Raw genomic sequence first — 12784 nt, 5'->3', positions numbered from 1 at the left:
AACACATCTGTGCCAGATGTTAAAGTCTAGATGGAAATCAATATCTGATGATAATTATTCAACAATGATTTCAGTTTGCCCAGAGATGGTTATGGTCCAGATATTCTGGTTTCCTCTTTAGACTGTAAAACATCCAGGTTGGGTTAACTGCTGGTTTAGCAAAGTTCAGTGTCTCTGATTCCATCTGAGATGTACACAAAATCTGACCATCTATTAAAAATTTTACTTAATTTTAATAATAAATACAAACATTGAACATGACAATGATGAATGTAGAGTCTCCTTCTCCACATATCAAATCACATAAAATCAAAATATCAGTGTTTTATTGAAGAAATTGAACGTCCTAAATTCATTTAAGCAGAATCAGGGTTTTCCCGCCAGTTCTCTGTGCTGTACTTCTCTTCAACCACCAGATGGCAGCAAAGACCACAGCAGTAGAAAACAAGCGTCGCCATGGAGACGTTTTGTTGATTCCGAGCTGGAACTCAACTGAACACGGAGGAACTGCTCCAGGATTAGTTCATTGTTCTGTTTCAGAGAAAGTATTTCGTAACTTCTGAATCTGTTATTCAATCGATCCACTTCTGTGAACCGACAGGTACTGATTCGACCCAGTTCTGGTCAGATCATCTAAACCCTGATCCACGATTCTTAGCTTGCGCATGCGTACTAGCATCCTCTTTAAGTTGGGAATTTGACCGACGTGCGTCTCTCTTCTCCTGAGTGCGTTTTTCAAGATAAGTTTTCATTTTTCAGTCCTTTCCGAATTGATTAACTTCTTCTTCTTCTTTCACGTCTGTAAATATTAAGTAAGAAAATTGTTATAACAAAATAAAAAGCTTGAAAACATCATCTCAGGTGAAATAAATTTTTTTCTTGTTGCTGAAATAATAATAGATATCCTAATTCATTGGATATGATTGTACGTAACAGATTAACAAGCAATTACAGTATAAGTGAGCTGTGATTATAATACATTTTTTTATTGTTACTATATTTCTATTTATACTGTTTTACATTATGACTTCTTGATGTAAAATTGAATAAGTGTTGATTTAATAACAGGTAATTGATCTTATCAGTCATGCATGAACTTCACTGTAATAGATAAAATAATAAACACTATTGTAATTTTTATTTAATTGTTAATTCCTGTTATATTTACAGGAATTAAATGCTTTAAAGCATGAAATGTGGTCGTCCATCCGCTGAACTTTCTTGTGTTTTCACTTTAGTTTCTACCTGAACTAACGGAGCTCCTGTTTGTCCAGGTGTAGTGATGTCACAGCGCGACATCATTGACTTTTCTGCGCTGGAGAAGGAGCTCAAGGCGGCGGTGGAGTCTGAGAGAAAATACCAGCGAGAAAACCAAGCGAAGCTGAGGGCCGTGAGCCAGGGAGTGGATTACGATCAGTTCAGGTGGATCACCAGGAAGTTTTAGGTCTGGCAGAGAAGATCCAGGAGGGTCTGAGGCGGGATATCAGCAGGAATATGAAGAGTTTCTGATTTCTTAAACATTCATGGGTCAGTTTACTCTCCTGAAAGCTTGATGGATCCCTGGAAGTATTCCTGGAATCACTTCCTAAATCTTTTCTGAGAGTTCAGAGTTCAGGGAGCTTCAAGAGTCTTTAAAACATCCCAGTTTTCCATAATATAACATTTATTTAAATGAAGAGTAAAATACTCCAGGATGTAAGAAAAACATTTACATTTCTACTGAGGGCTCCTTGGAATGCTTTATGAGAATATATGAGAAAGTTCCATGTTGTCCTGGAATTTTTACAGTCATAAGCAGGATAATTTTCCAAATATTTATTGGATGAGTTCCAGGTAGCTCCTCTTTGCAAGTAACACCAGGACGTTCTGTGATGTCTCCTGGATCTTCCAAGCTGTAATAATTTATACATTTTTGGCGTTTTCAGGTTAATGACGTGTGTTTCTTTCCCTCAGAGGTCTGGTTCTGACCTCTCACCTGAAGCCTCTGGACAAGAAGGACAGAGACGGAGCTCCACGGAAACAACCATGGAACCCTGTAGCTCCTGGAAACACGTGATGGACCATCACTCCAGGCGGCACGCAGCAATCCCCATCCAGTATAAACTCTGTGGTGTGATCCTGCTGTTTGTTCATTTAAAAGTTTAGCTTCAGATGTTTTACTTTAAAACATTGATTTGATTTTTATCTGTTTATTAAACACCAAGAACTCCAAATGAAAGCTCACAGTTTCTCCTTAAATGTTTCTAATAAACTTCTCATTTTAAAATCCCTGCAGTACTTCAGGCGTTTTTTAAAATTTATTTTTCACAGAGGTTCTTCTGGATATTTCTTCAACCATGCAGAGTAAGCCAGTAGGGGGCACTGCAGCAGTCACTTCTGGTGTTTGGTATCCCTCAGTGATTAAAGCAACTTCAGTTTAACTCTCAGACTCTCCGTACAGCTGAGAAAGTTGGGTGTCAGGAATCTCTGAGGGCAGTTGGGTAACCGAAGTGATTCTGATGGTGCTTAGGACGTAAGAGTACCTAAGCGGGTTAAGGTGCCTCTGAGAGGCCTTTGGGTATCTCTCAGGGGTTCAGGTATCTGATGGAGATTCAGGGTATCTCTTTGAGGAGTTCAGGTATCTCTAATGGGGGTTTAGGGATCTCTGAGTCAGGGAGAGGTATCTCTGAAGGGGTTTTGGTATCTTTGAGGAGGATTCAGCTATCTCTCAGGGGTGTTGGGTATCTCTCCAATTTGGTTCAGGTGACTCACAGAACGTTTCAGGTAATTTGGGAGAGGGTGTTTCTCAAAAGGATTTGCATTTCAGGTATCTTTTAGAGAAGTTCTGGTTTCTTTTAAAGCGATTCTGGTCTCCATTCTAATGAGACTACGTGTATCTGAAGGGTTATAACTCCTTCATCTGACTAGGAGCATCTTTTAGGAATGTGTAGGTTTTTTAAAGGGGTTCAAGTATCGCAAAGGAGGTTTTAAATATCTCTGAGGGTGATTAGAGGAAGTGAACGGAAAGAAAGTCTCCTTGATGCTTCTGATGACTCAATTTGTTTGAGTTGATGAGGAACAGGAAGCGGTCACACCAAACGCTAAAAACTTAGGGAGAGGCACTCACTCTGACCGATTTCTGCAAGCTCATACTTGGTGCTTTGGGTGTTTCTGGTTGCTGTGAGGAGTGGGTGGTCTGTCTAACAGAGAGGATCTCTGGCCGCAGCAGTAGAGGAAACTTGGAGCTGCAGAGTGAAGTTTGTCAGAAACAGGAGGATCTTCATCACTTCATCACTCTGTTTCTCTCTGGCGTCTGGTGAGTCTCTGATCAATTACAGCTTCAAAAATAACTGTTCGAATGTAACATAGAAGATCTGGCAAAGAGCCACAACCCCCTTCTGGTTCTGTTGGACTCTGTAAAGATAATTGTATGTTAAGTTAGAAACAGTGACGGCAGATGAGATTATTTCTGACAAATTTAACTTATTCTGCTGTAAAGTTACTTGTATTTGTGTAAGAAGTCTAAATAACCCGGTTTTAAACTTAGATCAACCTTTTGAAGAGCTAAAATAAGTCTTAAAATGAAGAAAATGAGGTGACAGAGTGTTGCTGCATATAGACGACGGACTTGGTTCTCAGATAGACTTCTGGGTGAAGTAGTTCCTGAATGTGGTCAAATCAGCAGCTAGTGTTCCTCAAACAGAAACAGACCTAACCAACACTGGTAATAGAGGCTGTCTAACAATCAGCTGGAACTGCTGGTTCCCACCACTCTGAGGCTTGAAACCCAGCTGATGGTTCAGAACAAAGTCCAGTTTTCCAGCACCCGTTGAGCTGTGGTTCTGAGTGGGTTCAGTCTGTCTCTGTCTCCCTGCAGATCAAACCAGTTGATTTCTGTGGTCTATCGATTCTGGGATCATGAAGGACCAAAACTATAAGGACGAGGTGACGAAGATTCTGGAGGAAGCTCCAAGCGCCAGGAAAGCTCTGCAGGAAAACTATCAAAACCTGCTCAATGTGGCCGATTACTGCTACAACACCTACACCCAGGTTGGTACCGCTACTGCCACCATTAAAGCTCCAGAACATCTAAATACCGCCTGCTGAAACCAACTGATCATAATCTCTCTGCTCATTTGTACAGCTGTTCTTTGGTTAGAAATTGTGTTAGAAACTCTGAAGACTACAAATATGTGCTATTAGAGCAGATTTTCCTGAACTTTCAAACATCGCAAATTGCATTTGTGATAATTTTGCTTAATGACCATGATTCCAAAACATTTTGGATCCAAACTGAAGAATAGTTCAAAATAATGCCTGTTGCCTTTAGATCCCAGTTCTTGATCTAATATAAACTTTTATTTTATTCATTTTTTTCCTCTATCTTAAATTACAATCACATTCTATTACAAGTTTAGCATATTTTTATTATCACTCTATTGCTTATAGAATCGTTTCAGTTTGTGTAAATATTTATAGCGTTATTATCTTTCATGATAAATGTCTCAAGTAATTCTGCCCAAAGTTCAGTTTTTTATTGGATTTTTATTTGGTTGTATGATTTATTTTTCTCTTTTTTTTAGGTTCACACATCTTTTTAAATGCCATTGTGTGTTCTTTTAGTGTGCTAAGCTAAGCTAATTTGTAGCTTAGTTTTGAGCATTGACGAACAAAGCTAACACTTTTATTTTCAGTCTTTGTGTCAAGCTAGGCTAATTGTTTTTTAGTTTTCAGTTTTTGTGTTAAGCTACTGGTAGTTTATTTTTTCCCCTTTCCTTTCAGTTTTTTAGCAAAGCTAAGCTCACTGTTTGTTTTTTGTCATAGTTCTAAGTTGAGCTAACTCTTCACTTTGTTTTTAGTTTTTGGGCTGAGCTAGACTAATATTTCTCTGGTTTTTCTAACAGTCAGGTGAAAACAGCAAGAAAGCATTGGAGGAAACTAAAAACTTTACCACCCAATCATTAGCCAGTGTTGCGTATCAGATCAGCACTCTGGCTAACAACGTCCTGAGTCTGCTGGATGCTCAGACCAATCAGCTTCGCCAGATGGAGTCCTCCATAAATTTGATTGGTCAGGTGAGTATAAACCTCTCAATTAAAACACATTATATTTTTTAATAATCTCAGGGTGTTGATGGAATATTTCATCATGAAATTATTTTGTTTAGTTTGTAAAAGGTGTGGACTGGTGAATTCAACATATTTAGAGATATTTATACAAATTAGACATTTTGAAAATGTATTAAACATTTACAGGAGAGATTATATATTATTGTGAAATGTTCTCAGTAAGTGCATCAGTAGAAGGATTCTGTTCCTCCGGTTGGACTGATTGAGGTTGGAATGAGGTTCAGGGTCCTCCCAGTCATGAGGCTGTTTACAAGGACAGCCTGAGCAACCAGGGTCTGAATGGATGGATGGATGAATGGAGCCTCTGTTTGCTGCTTCCTTATTGTTTTCTGATCTGCTCAAAGCTCTGCTGTGATTTAAGGAGCTGTCCAGAAGCATCCATGATCCAGACCAGGACCATTCTGTGAATGATGGTGTTAAACATCAGGGGGTGCTTTGAAAAGAACATCAGTGAATGGGGAAAAACCCTCTGAAGATGTTTTCTTCTCAGAAGTTCACATTATCTGATCATTTTCTTTTTGTTGTCCTGAGATTTTGGTCTACAACACCCAGCTGGATCTTTCTGATGAATGTTTATCTTAAACTGAAAGTTAGTCTCTTGTTCAGACTCTTAGCAAAATATCTTCCTGGCTGGTTACAATATCTTCACTCTTTCCTAACTTCTTTTTTATGACCATTTTAAAGAAAAATATGAAAAATGTATAGCCCTTCTGTCATTAGTTCATGTTAGGAAAAATCATTACGCATAACCTTTGCCATAAGCTGAGACCTAACCCTAAGGTTAGGTCACAAGGTTGCCCAACAGACAAGTTTCAAGGTAGCTTACTCTAGTCTTGGTATCAATATTGCTGTGGTCTAATTCAGTGAATGACTGTTAGTCTGAACCTCCCATCCTTACCATGAGGCAAATTTGACAACTGACACCTAACATGGGATGAAGCCCTGCATCAAGCCATTTCCTGTGGCTTGATGCAGGAGGTAATGAGAAGACCTAAGTGGAGATTCTCAGGAGGGACTATTCCCCTTCTGACCTGGGAAAACCTTGGCAAGTCTGGGTTCCCTTCAGGACCGTTAACCTCCAGGATCCTCCATTATCTTGACTGGGATGGACAAATGGGTTGTCATTAATTGTCTGACAATGTATCAGCTTATCAGAGGGAAGGTATCTTTTGCTGTGACCTCTTTTGTTGTGACTGCTTCCTTAAAACGAAGAAGGTCAGACTAAACTTCCTGATGAAGTTTGATCACTTCAGCTTTTCAAAGTCGTGTATGCATTTATTCAAACTTTGAAGGGAAAGTTCAATAGTACCAGAAGTAACTCCTCTCCAGAGTTAAGACTGACCCTCTCGAGTTATGATTGCAGTTCAGAATATTTTCACAGTCTCTAATTGCTTTTCCACAGACCATAGAAATGCATAAAGAGAAAGTTGCACGGCGGGAAATAGGTGCCTTCACGGCAGTCAGACGAGTTCCTCGCAACCATAAGATCATCCCTCCAACTGGCACGCAGCCCCGCCCATCGTACAGCCGCCGACCAATCAACTACCAGCAGCTGGACGAGATCGGCCACGGCATTAAGGTAGCACTCTCCTTCACAGTTTAATGTTTGTGTTTGCCCTTTGGCAGCTCTTCTAGAGGAGGTTAGCTTAAATCTTATTGACTTGGATAAATAACTATAGGGCAAGAGGTTTAGTCCAAACCTCTTGCCCTATAGTCTAGTTGATGGGAATCAGCATTCTGGTTATTAAAAGATACACAAAGCAACATTTACACCCTAAAAAAGAAGCTGAAAGCAGAAGTGAAGCATTGTTAGCTGCAAACGGCAAGCTAACAGGAAGTCTCTTCTGCACAGAGACACAGAAGCAGAATTAATGCTACAAAAAAGTTCCCTTTTCAGACTCCAAGTGACACTAGTTCTCTGTACAGATTTATCTGTTTGAAAATTAACAGTGTCAAAACAACGCAGCAGCAAAACTGATACAGCTTAAACATCTCAGTAAAGATCCACCTGTCAGTTTTCTTCCAGTGGACCTGAGTAAAAACAGTTTTCACAAAAAAGCCAAGAAAAGTTTGCATCAGGTGAACAATATTTTCTCAAGGAGATTTTCTGAAAGACCTGACCCAGGACCGTTGGTGGCTTTTCTTTCCGTTTCAGTTCAGTTCCAAAACGTTGAGACCAACCATTCAGGAGTGGCATTGTCACTGCACCATTGTTCTGCTAATATTTCTGAGCTGTTTACCTTAACCTGAAAACTTTGCTTTGCCTAGTTCTAGGCCACCCTCACCCATTAAAGCTGCCAGATTTTTAAAAACAAAAGCAAATTGAGAAACAAGGATTCTCAATTTTAATCAGAGACGAAAGAGGCAAGCAAATGAAGACATTACAAAATATTTTAAAACTCAAATTTGACCTTATTTTAAATATTCTTTAATTTTTCTTATAACAGTTTAACAGTTAAGATCAAAATTGAAATCTAAGCTTCTATATTGGATTGTGGGGTGACACTGCAAAAACACAACGTGTTATCAATTCTTTTTTGCTTCCTTTTAATGTAAAAATCTTATTGGACTTGATTTGTATGCAATAAGATTGCGCAACAATCTTATTGTACAAAATATGTTTTCAGAAAGATATTCTGGCTTTTTAAAGGCAACAATTACTTAATATTGATGAAATAGTGCTAGTTCTGCTGACTGATTATTTCACTTGCAAAATTGGAAAAATGTTGTGTTATAAGTTGCGAGATGCTGAGTTTTAAAGATGGATCAGTTTTCTCTGCAGTTAACAGCAAAAAAAAGACAAAGCTCTTAACTAAAATCCCCCCCCCCCACACACACACACACACATGCGCGGTTGTGTATCTTCATGAGGACTCAACAAACCCACTGCTTTGCGAGGACACCAACCTAGACTTTAACTAACACTGATTAATTTAGTAGAAAAACACACTCAGACAACCCTGTTAGCACCAACATCCACCTCTACACAGTGTCTGTCCCTGTGATGTCCACGGGGTCTGAATGTCCTGCTGGACCTCACAGAAACAGGCAGACACACAAACACACACACAAACAGACACACACCCTGAGCTGAGGCTCTTTGTTGGCCGTGGGAAAATGTTTGGAGAGACTAATTAGAGCTGCTGAAAGCTGAGGGCTCCATTCATGTTCACCCTGCTCTGTGTTTGCCCCCTCGTCCCTGCAGGTCTCTGGGAAACAGCCGGAGAAAACGGGAACGATCCGGAAACACGGAGCCTCCATCAGGTCTGCTTCTCCTCCTCTGCAGAGCTTCTGTACTCAGCAGTTTCTTGTTTTTGCAGCAAAGACTCACACAGGAAGTCTGACTGCGGTTTCATGCGTGTCTGTTTCAGGTCCAACAAAGCTCCTGAGCCAGTTCAGTGCCCAGTGGCTCCCCCTGCTGGAGGGTAAGAGCCAGATTCATGTCTCAGCCTGATGAGGCGTGCGTGGCTGAGAAAATTGTTTCACTTAATTTTTCATTTCAGTACAAATAAAACTCCTTTAGTATGTAAAAAAAAAAGAATAACTACCATGAATCATACTGACAAAAAAAATCGATCTTTTGGTGATAATGCTGATTTTTCTTCAAATATAAAGATGATTGCAGGTCGTCAAGCTTTTTTTTATTTGTTTCTAATAATTAAATTTTATAGTATAACTTTCTCACAGAAATTGCAGACAGATAATATAAAATAAAATGGGATTTTAATAAAAGCATGCTTTCTGAGTAATTCATAACCATTTTATCCATCTTTAGGTCTAAGACCAAAATTTAATTTCAACATGTAAGAGAGAGATTTTTTTTATTTCCCCTCATATTTTTAAGATCTTCAGGCAAAATTTAGATTTTTTTGGGTTTGAAACTGAAAGTTTATTTGAGGTCTATGAGTTTTAGACATGTAGTGCATGTCTACAATTTGGGATGTTAGGATGAAGAAAATCAATAAAAACAAACATGTTTTAATGAGTTATTAGAGCAAATTTTCCATTAATATAAAGAAACAAGTATGAAACGATCAGTGATCCTTGAGGTATTCCACAAGTCACATTTCATCACCTTCCTGGCCCCAAGTCAACGTTTTGTTTTTTTTTTTGCCAAAAAGGAGATGGTGATTTTATTGACAAAATCACATTAGACTAAATAAATAAAAACTACTTATGCTATTATTGTAGGAAGCTAATGATTCCTTCCATGATGTCAGTTTCCTTTTGGTAGCTATTAAATAATTAACCAATCAGTCATTTTTTTCACCTGACTATTATTTAATCAACATTATTCTCCCTCTCAGGTCCAGCTTTGGGAAACCTGTAGCTCCGCCCACCATTCCCCCCATTGGCCAAGCTCCACCTGACTGTAACATCCTCACCAGTTTGCTGGATGAAGCTCCACTTCCTCCTCCTCTCCCTGACGAGGAGTTGCTTCAGAGTGGGGACGTAATCTCCGGTCTGCCTCCTCCTCCTCCACCTCCTGATTCCTCAGGACTGATGGTGGCTCCAACGGCACCTCCTCCTCCGCCTCCTCCTTCTGGCTCCTCAGGGGTTGTGATCAATCAAAGCGCTCCTGCTCCTCCTCCACCTCCTCCTCCTCCTCCTCCCTCTTCTTCTGGGGTTGTGATCAATCACAGCGCTCCTGCTCCTCCTCCAATTGCACCGCTCACCCTAGAAACAGGTGATGAAATCACAGTGTGTTCCCACGACAAACTGAATCATCAAAGCCAAAATTTAAATATAAAAACAAGCCATATTACGTCAAACAAACACAATGGGGATCTTTGTTGTATTTTATAAAAATTTTTTTATCAGACATCATAATTTTTTTTTTCTTCTGGCCATTTCTCCATTCCTGTTATAAGTTTTAGGTAAAATAATGTTTCCACCATGTTGGTATTTTTAAAAATGTCATATTTTAAATTTAAATATTTAATTAGCTAGCTAAAAATTTGAATTACAATGTAAATGGTGATCTCACAACTAAATCTTTTGTTTAGAAACTAAATATTTTACACTGAGATAAATATTTAGTTAGCAAGCTAAACATTAAACCTTAAACTAAATAATTAGCTCCAGAAAGGCATAAAAACTTTCTCTTTTTTGCCAAATACACAAACTAATTTCTCTGCTCTTACAGTAATCAGAGGCCTCTACAGACTTCAGTGTGAGGCCTAAAGTCTTTGTGTTTCTGAGAAAAGAGTGGTGCTGTGGGCTCTCCATCAGTTACCATAGCAACCAGTGGCTCACTCTAACGATTCAACACTTTCCACTTACTACTACTATTATTACTGATTTTACTTTGTGTTTTATGTATTCTGTACTTTGATGCCCCCTGCAGGTTTAAAATATTGTTTTTTTTTCAAATTATTTAAATCTCAAAATAATCAGAGCTTAGCGTTGTAGTCATATCAATTCCAGTATTACACAAAATGAATGCTAATATTACTCTGAAGTAATAATTAAAAATAAATTATCCTAATCCTGATTTTATTAATTTAGTTATGATTTTATGAAATAACTGAGCGTCTTCATCTGATCTGGGCTGATTTTGGTCTTTGTGGATTAAACAAAAAGAAGTCCTGGTCAGTGTGTGACATCACAATGACATCATCTCTATTGTCTTTCCTCAGTGGTGGAGGAGAACAGCCTGCCGCCTCCTTCCCCTCCCCCTCCCTCTGATAATAATGGCTTCCCGCCATTACCCAATGATGGCTCAGATTTTCTGGCCCCGCCTCCACCACCTCCACCTCCCCAGGAAGGAGACGGTAATACCGTTTTTTAGTTGTATAAATTAATCAGTAATCAGACAGGAAGTGGGGGGAAGACATTCAGCAAAGGTCCCAACGTGGGGAATCGAACCCCCGGCTCGTCATTCCTCAGTTGTTTCACTTTCTGCTTCTTCTCTGCTGCTTATTTGCAGTGTTTACTTCTTCTGTGGTGTTTTTCAGTGACCCTCACATCTCGGAGGAGTCGCCGCCGGCGCTCACCTCCAGCCACTCGCTCTGTCTCTCTGAGGGTCCGCTCGGGCCCCGCCTCTCGCTGCCGCTACACTCGCTCTCTGTTCTTGCCTGCAGTCCAGTCATGTAAGCTGCTGTCGTCCAATAAGAACTCAGGAGAGGCTGGTGATGGATCAGTGATTAGTTTTAGGATCTTCAGTTTGTTCATCAATAACCCAATTATAGTTCTCACCCGTGTTGGGTTATATTCCTGGAGTGACTGAAGTTGGAGGACATTTTAGGAAAATGCCTGTCGTGTGACCCATCTCACATCTGAACCATGGATGTTCAGATGTTTATGAATGGTCCAGATACTGATTAAAACTTCAGATGTAAGTGTAGAGTTTAGAATGTTCGGATACTAATGAACAGTTCAGAATGTTCAGGTACTAATGAACAGTTCAGAATGTTCAGGTACTAATGAACAGTTCAGAATGTTCAGGTACTAATGAACAGTTCAGGGTGGTCAATTATTAATGAACAGTTCAGAACACTCAGATGTGGATGAACAGCACAGAATGTTCAGAATTTGAACAGTTCCCATGGTTCAGATGTCTATGAACAGTTCAGAATCATGTTCAAATGTGATGAACAGTTCATAATGTTCAGATGTGGATGAACAGTTGAGATGTTAATGAACAGTTCAGAATGTTCAGATGCTGAACAGTTCCCAAGGTTCAAATATGGATGAACAGTTCAGAATGTTCAGATGTTGGTGAACAGATTAGAATATCCATATGAACAGTTCATGTCGGTTTCAGGCCAGATTTTGGCTCCTGGTTCTCTAAACTGACTCGGCTTCTCTCTGTCTGTCAGTCAGGATTCCCCCTCCTCCTCCTTACCCTCCCCCTCATGCCCCCCCGGAGCCCATCGCCTCTTCATCCTCCTCTCCCTCTTCCCCCTTCCCCCTGCTCTCTCGCTCTTCCTCCGCCTCCCCTCGGCTCTGCTTACCTGCTCGTCTTGAACACCTGGGTAAGGAACCGGTAGTGGTACTGCTGTAGATGTAGCACAGCTAACTATAGAAGAGCATTGTGTAGCAGTGCTACTCATCTCTAAGTGTGTAGTACAAATGTAGTACACACAGATATGTAACATAACGCTGCTCTGTTGATGGTTCCTGTCCTCTCAGATCTTCAGATCTTAGCCCCGCCCCCTCCTCTTTCATTGGATGATATTGGAGAATTTGATGACATCATGCCGCCCCTTCCTCCTCCAGTGGACTATGACATCAATGCTCCCCCAGACTACCTGGAGAAAGGTGCCACCACCCGCCCCACCATGGTGCTGCACTATTAGAGTGAGATGTTACTTATGATGCATTTCCTCTTTTTGTCCTAGTGGTGGCGCTATATACTTATGAGGCCTCCAAGCCTGACGACCTCTCTCTAACTGAGGGGGACATCATTTACGTGATGCGTCGCCATGACGACGGCTGGTGTGAAGGCGTCTGTAATGGCCGGGAGGGCTTCTTCCCGGAAAACTACGTCCAGGCATGTGACTAGATGAAGCCATGCCCCTTTTCTGTTGCTATGGAGATGCTTATTTTTCTGTTTTACTCATCAAAGCAAGTTATACAGAAACATTATTATTCCATCTATAAGTAGGTAATTAATATTTGTCTGAGTGTAAATAACAGAAATAAAAGTTTATTACCTGAAAAGCTCCCAGGTG

The 12784-nt window shown here is 40.1% G+C and overlaps 2 protein-coding genes across 4 annotated transcripts; both read left to right on the top strand.

The window, feature by feature from the left end:
- The first annotated feature begins 23 nt into the window (after positions 1-23).
- ccdc103 (coiled-coil domain containing 103) lies at positions 24-2261 on the top strand. Of its 2 annotated transcripts, none has more exons than XM_023349050.1 (3): positions 24-601; positions 1275-1422; positions 1954-2261. In XM_023349050.1, the coding sequence occupies exons 2-3, from the start codon at positions 1283-1285 to the stop codon at positions 2054-2056; spliced, it is 243 nt and encodes an 80-aa protein (XP_023204818.1). In that variant the 5' UTR covers positions 24-601; positions 1275-1282; the 3' UTR covers positions 2057-2261. The 2 variants fall into 2 exon arrangements, with proteins under 2 accessions (XP_023204818.1, XP_014325761.1); XM_014470275.2 differs by having other exon boundaries at positions 24-726.
- Positions 2262-2442: 181 nt separating this feature from the next.
- On the top strand, positions 2443-12784 carry LOC102220001 (abl interactor 1-like). 2 transcript variants are annotated; one of them, XR_002754077.1, is made up of 10 exons: positions 2443-3295; positions 3857-4029; positions 4884-5054; positions 6511-6687; positions 8314-8372; positions 8480-8533; positions 9416-9795; positions 10748-10882; positions 11066-12085; positions 12243-12334. XR_002754077.1 is itself a non-coding variant. In XM_023348374.1 (10 exons), the coding sequence occupies exons 2-10, from the start codon at positions 3898-3900 to the stop codon at positions 12613-12615; spliced, it is 1401 nt and encodes a 466-aa protein (XP_023204142.1). In that variant the 5' UTR covers positions 2445-3295; positions 3857-3897; the 3' UTR covers positions 12616-12784. The 2 variants fall into 2 exon arrangements, 1 of the variants encoding a protein (XP_023204142.1); XM_023348374.1 differs by lacking the exon at positions 11066-12085 and adding an exon at positions 12452-12784 and having other exon boundaries at positions 2445-3295; positions 12243-12371.

This window comes from Xiphophorus maculatus, chromosome 16 (genome assembly GCF_002775205.1).
Source record: "Xiphophorus maculatus strain JP 163 A chromosome 16, X_maculatus-5.0-male, whole genome shotgun sequence".
NCBI lineage: Eukaryota > Metazoa > Chordata > Actinopteri > Cyprinodontiformes > Poeciliidae > Xiphophorus > Xiphophorus maculatus.
Note: the sequence above shows the minus strand (reverse complement) of the source record. Positions and strands in the feature narration are given on the sequence as shown.

What these genes read in the sequence shown, in the direction of transcription:
- ccdc103 (XM_023349050.1), top strand. Translation starts at nt 1,283, where the DNA reads ATGTCACAGCGCGACATCATTGACTTTTCTGCGCTGGAGAAGGAGCTC. An exon ending in GTGGATTACGATCAGTTCAG is followed by an intron (nt 1,423 to 1,953) that starts GTGGATCACCAG and finishes TCTTTCCCTCAG; the next exon opens with AGGTCTGGTTCTGACCTCTC.
- LOC102220001 (XM_023348374.1), top strand. Translation starts at nt 3,898, where the DNA reads ATGAAGGACCAAAACTATAAGGACGAGGTGACGAAGATTCTGGAGGAA. An exon ending in CCATAAATTTGATTGGTCAG is followed by an intron (nt 5,055 to 6,510) that starts GTGAGTATAAAC and finishes GCTTTTCCACAG; the next exon opens with ACCATAGAAATGCATAAAGA. An exon ending in GTGGCTCCCCCTGCTGGAGG is followed by an intron (nt 8,534 to 9,415) that starts GTAAGAGCCAGA and finishes TCTCCCTCTCAG; the next exon opens with GTCCAGCTTTGGGAAACCTG.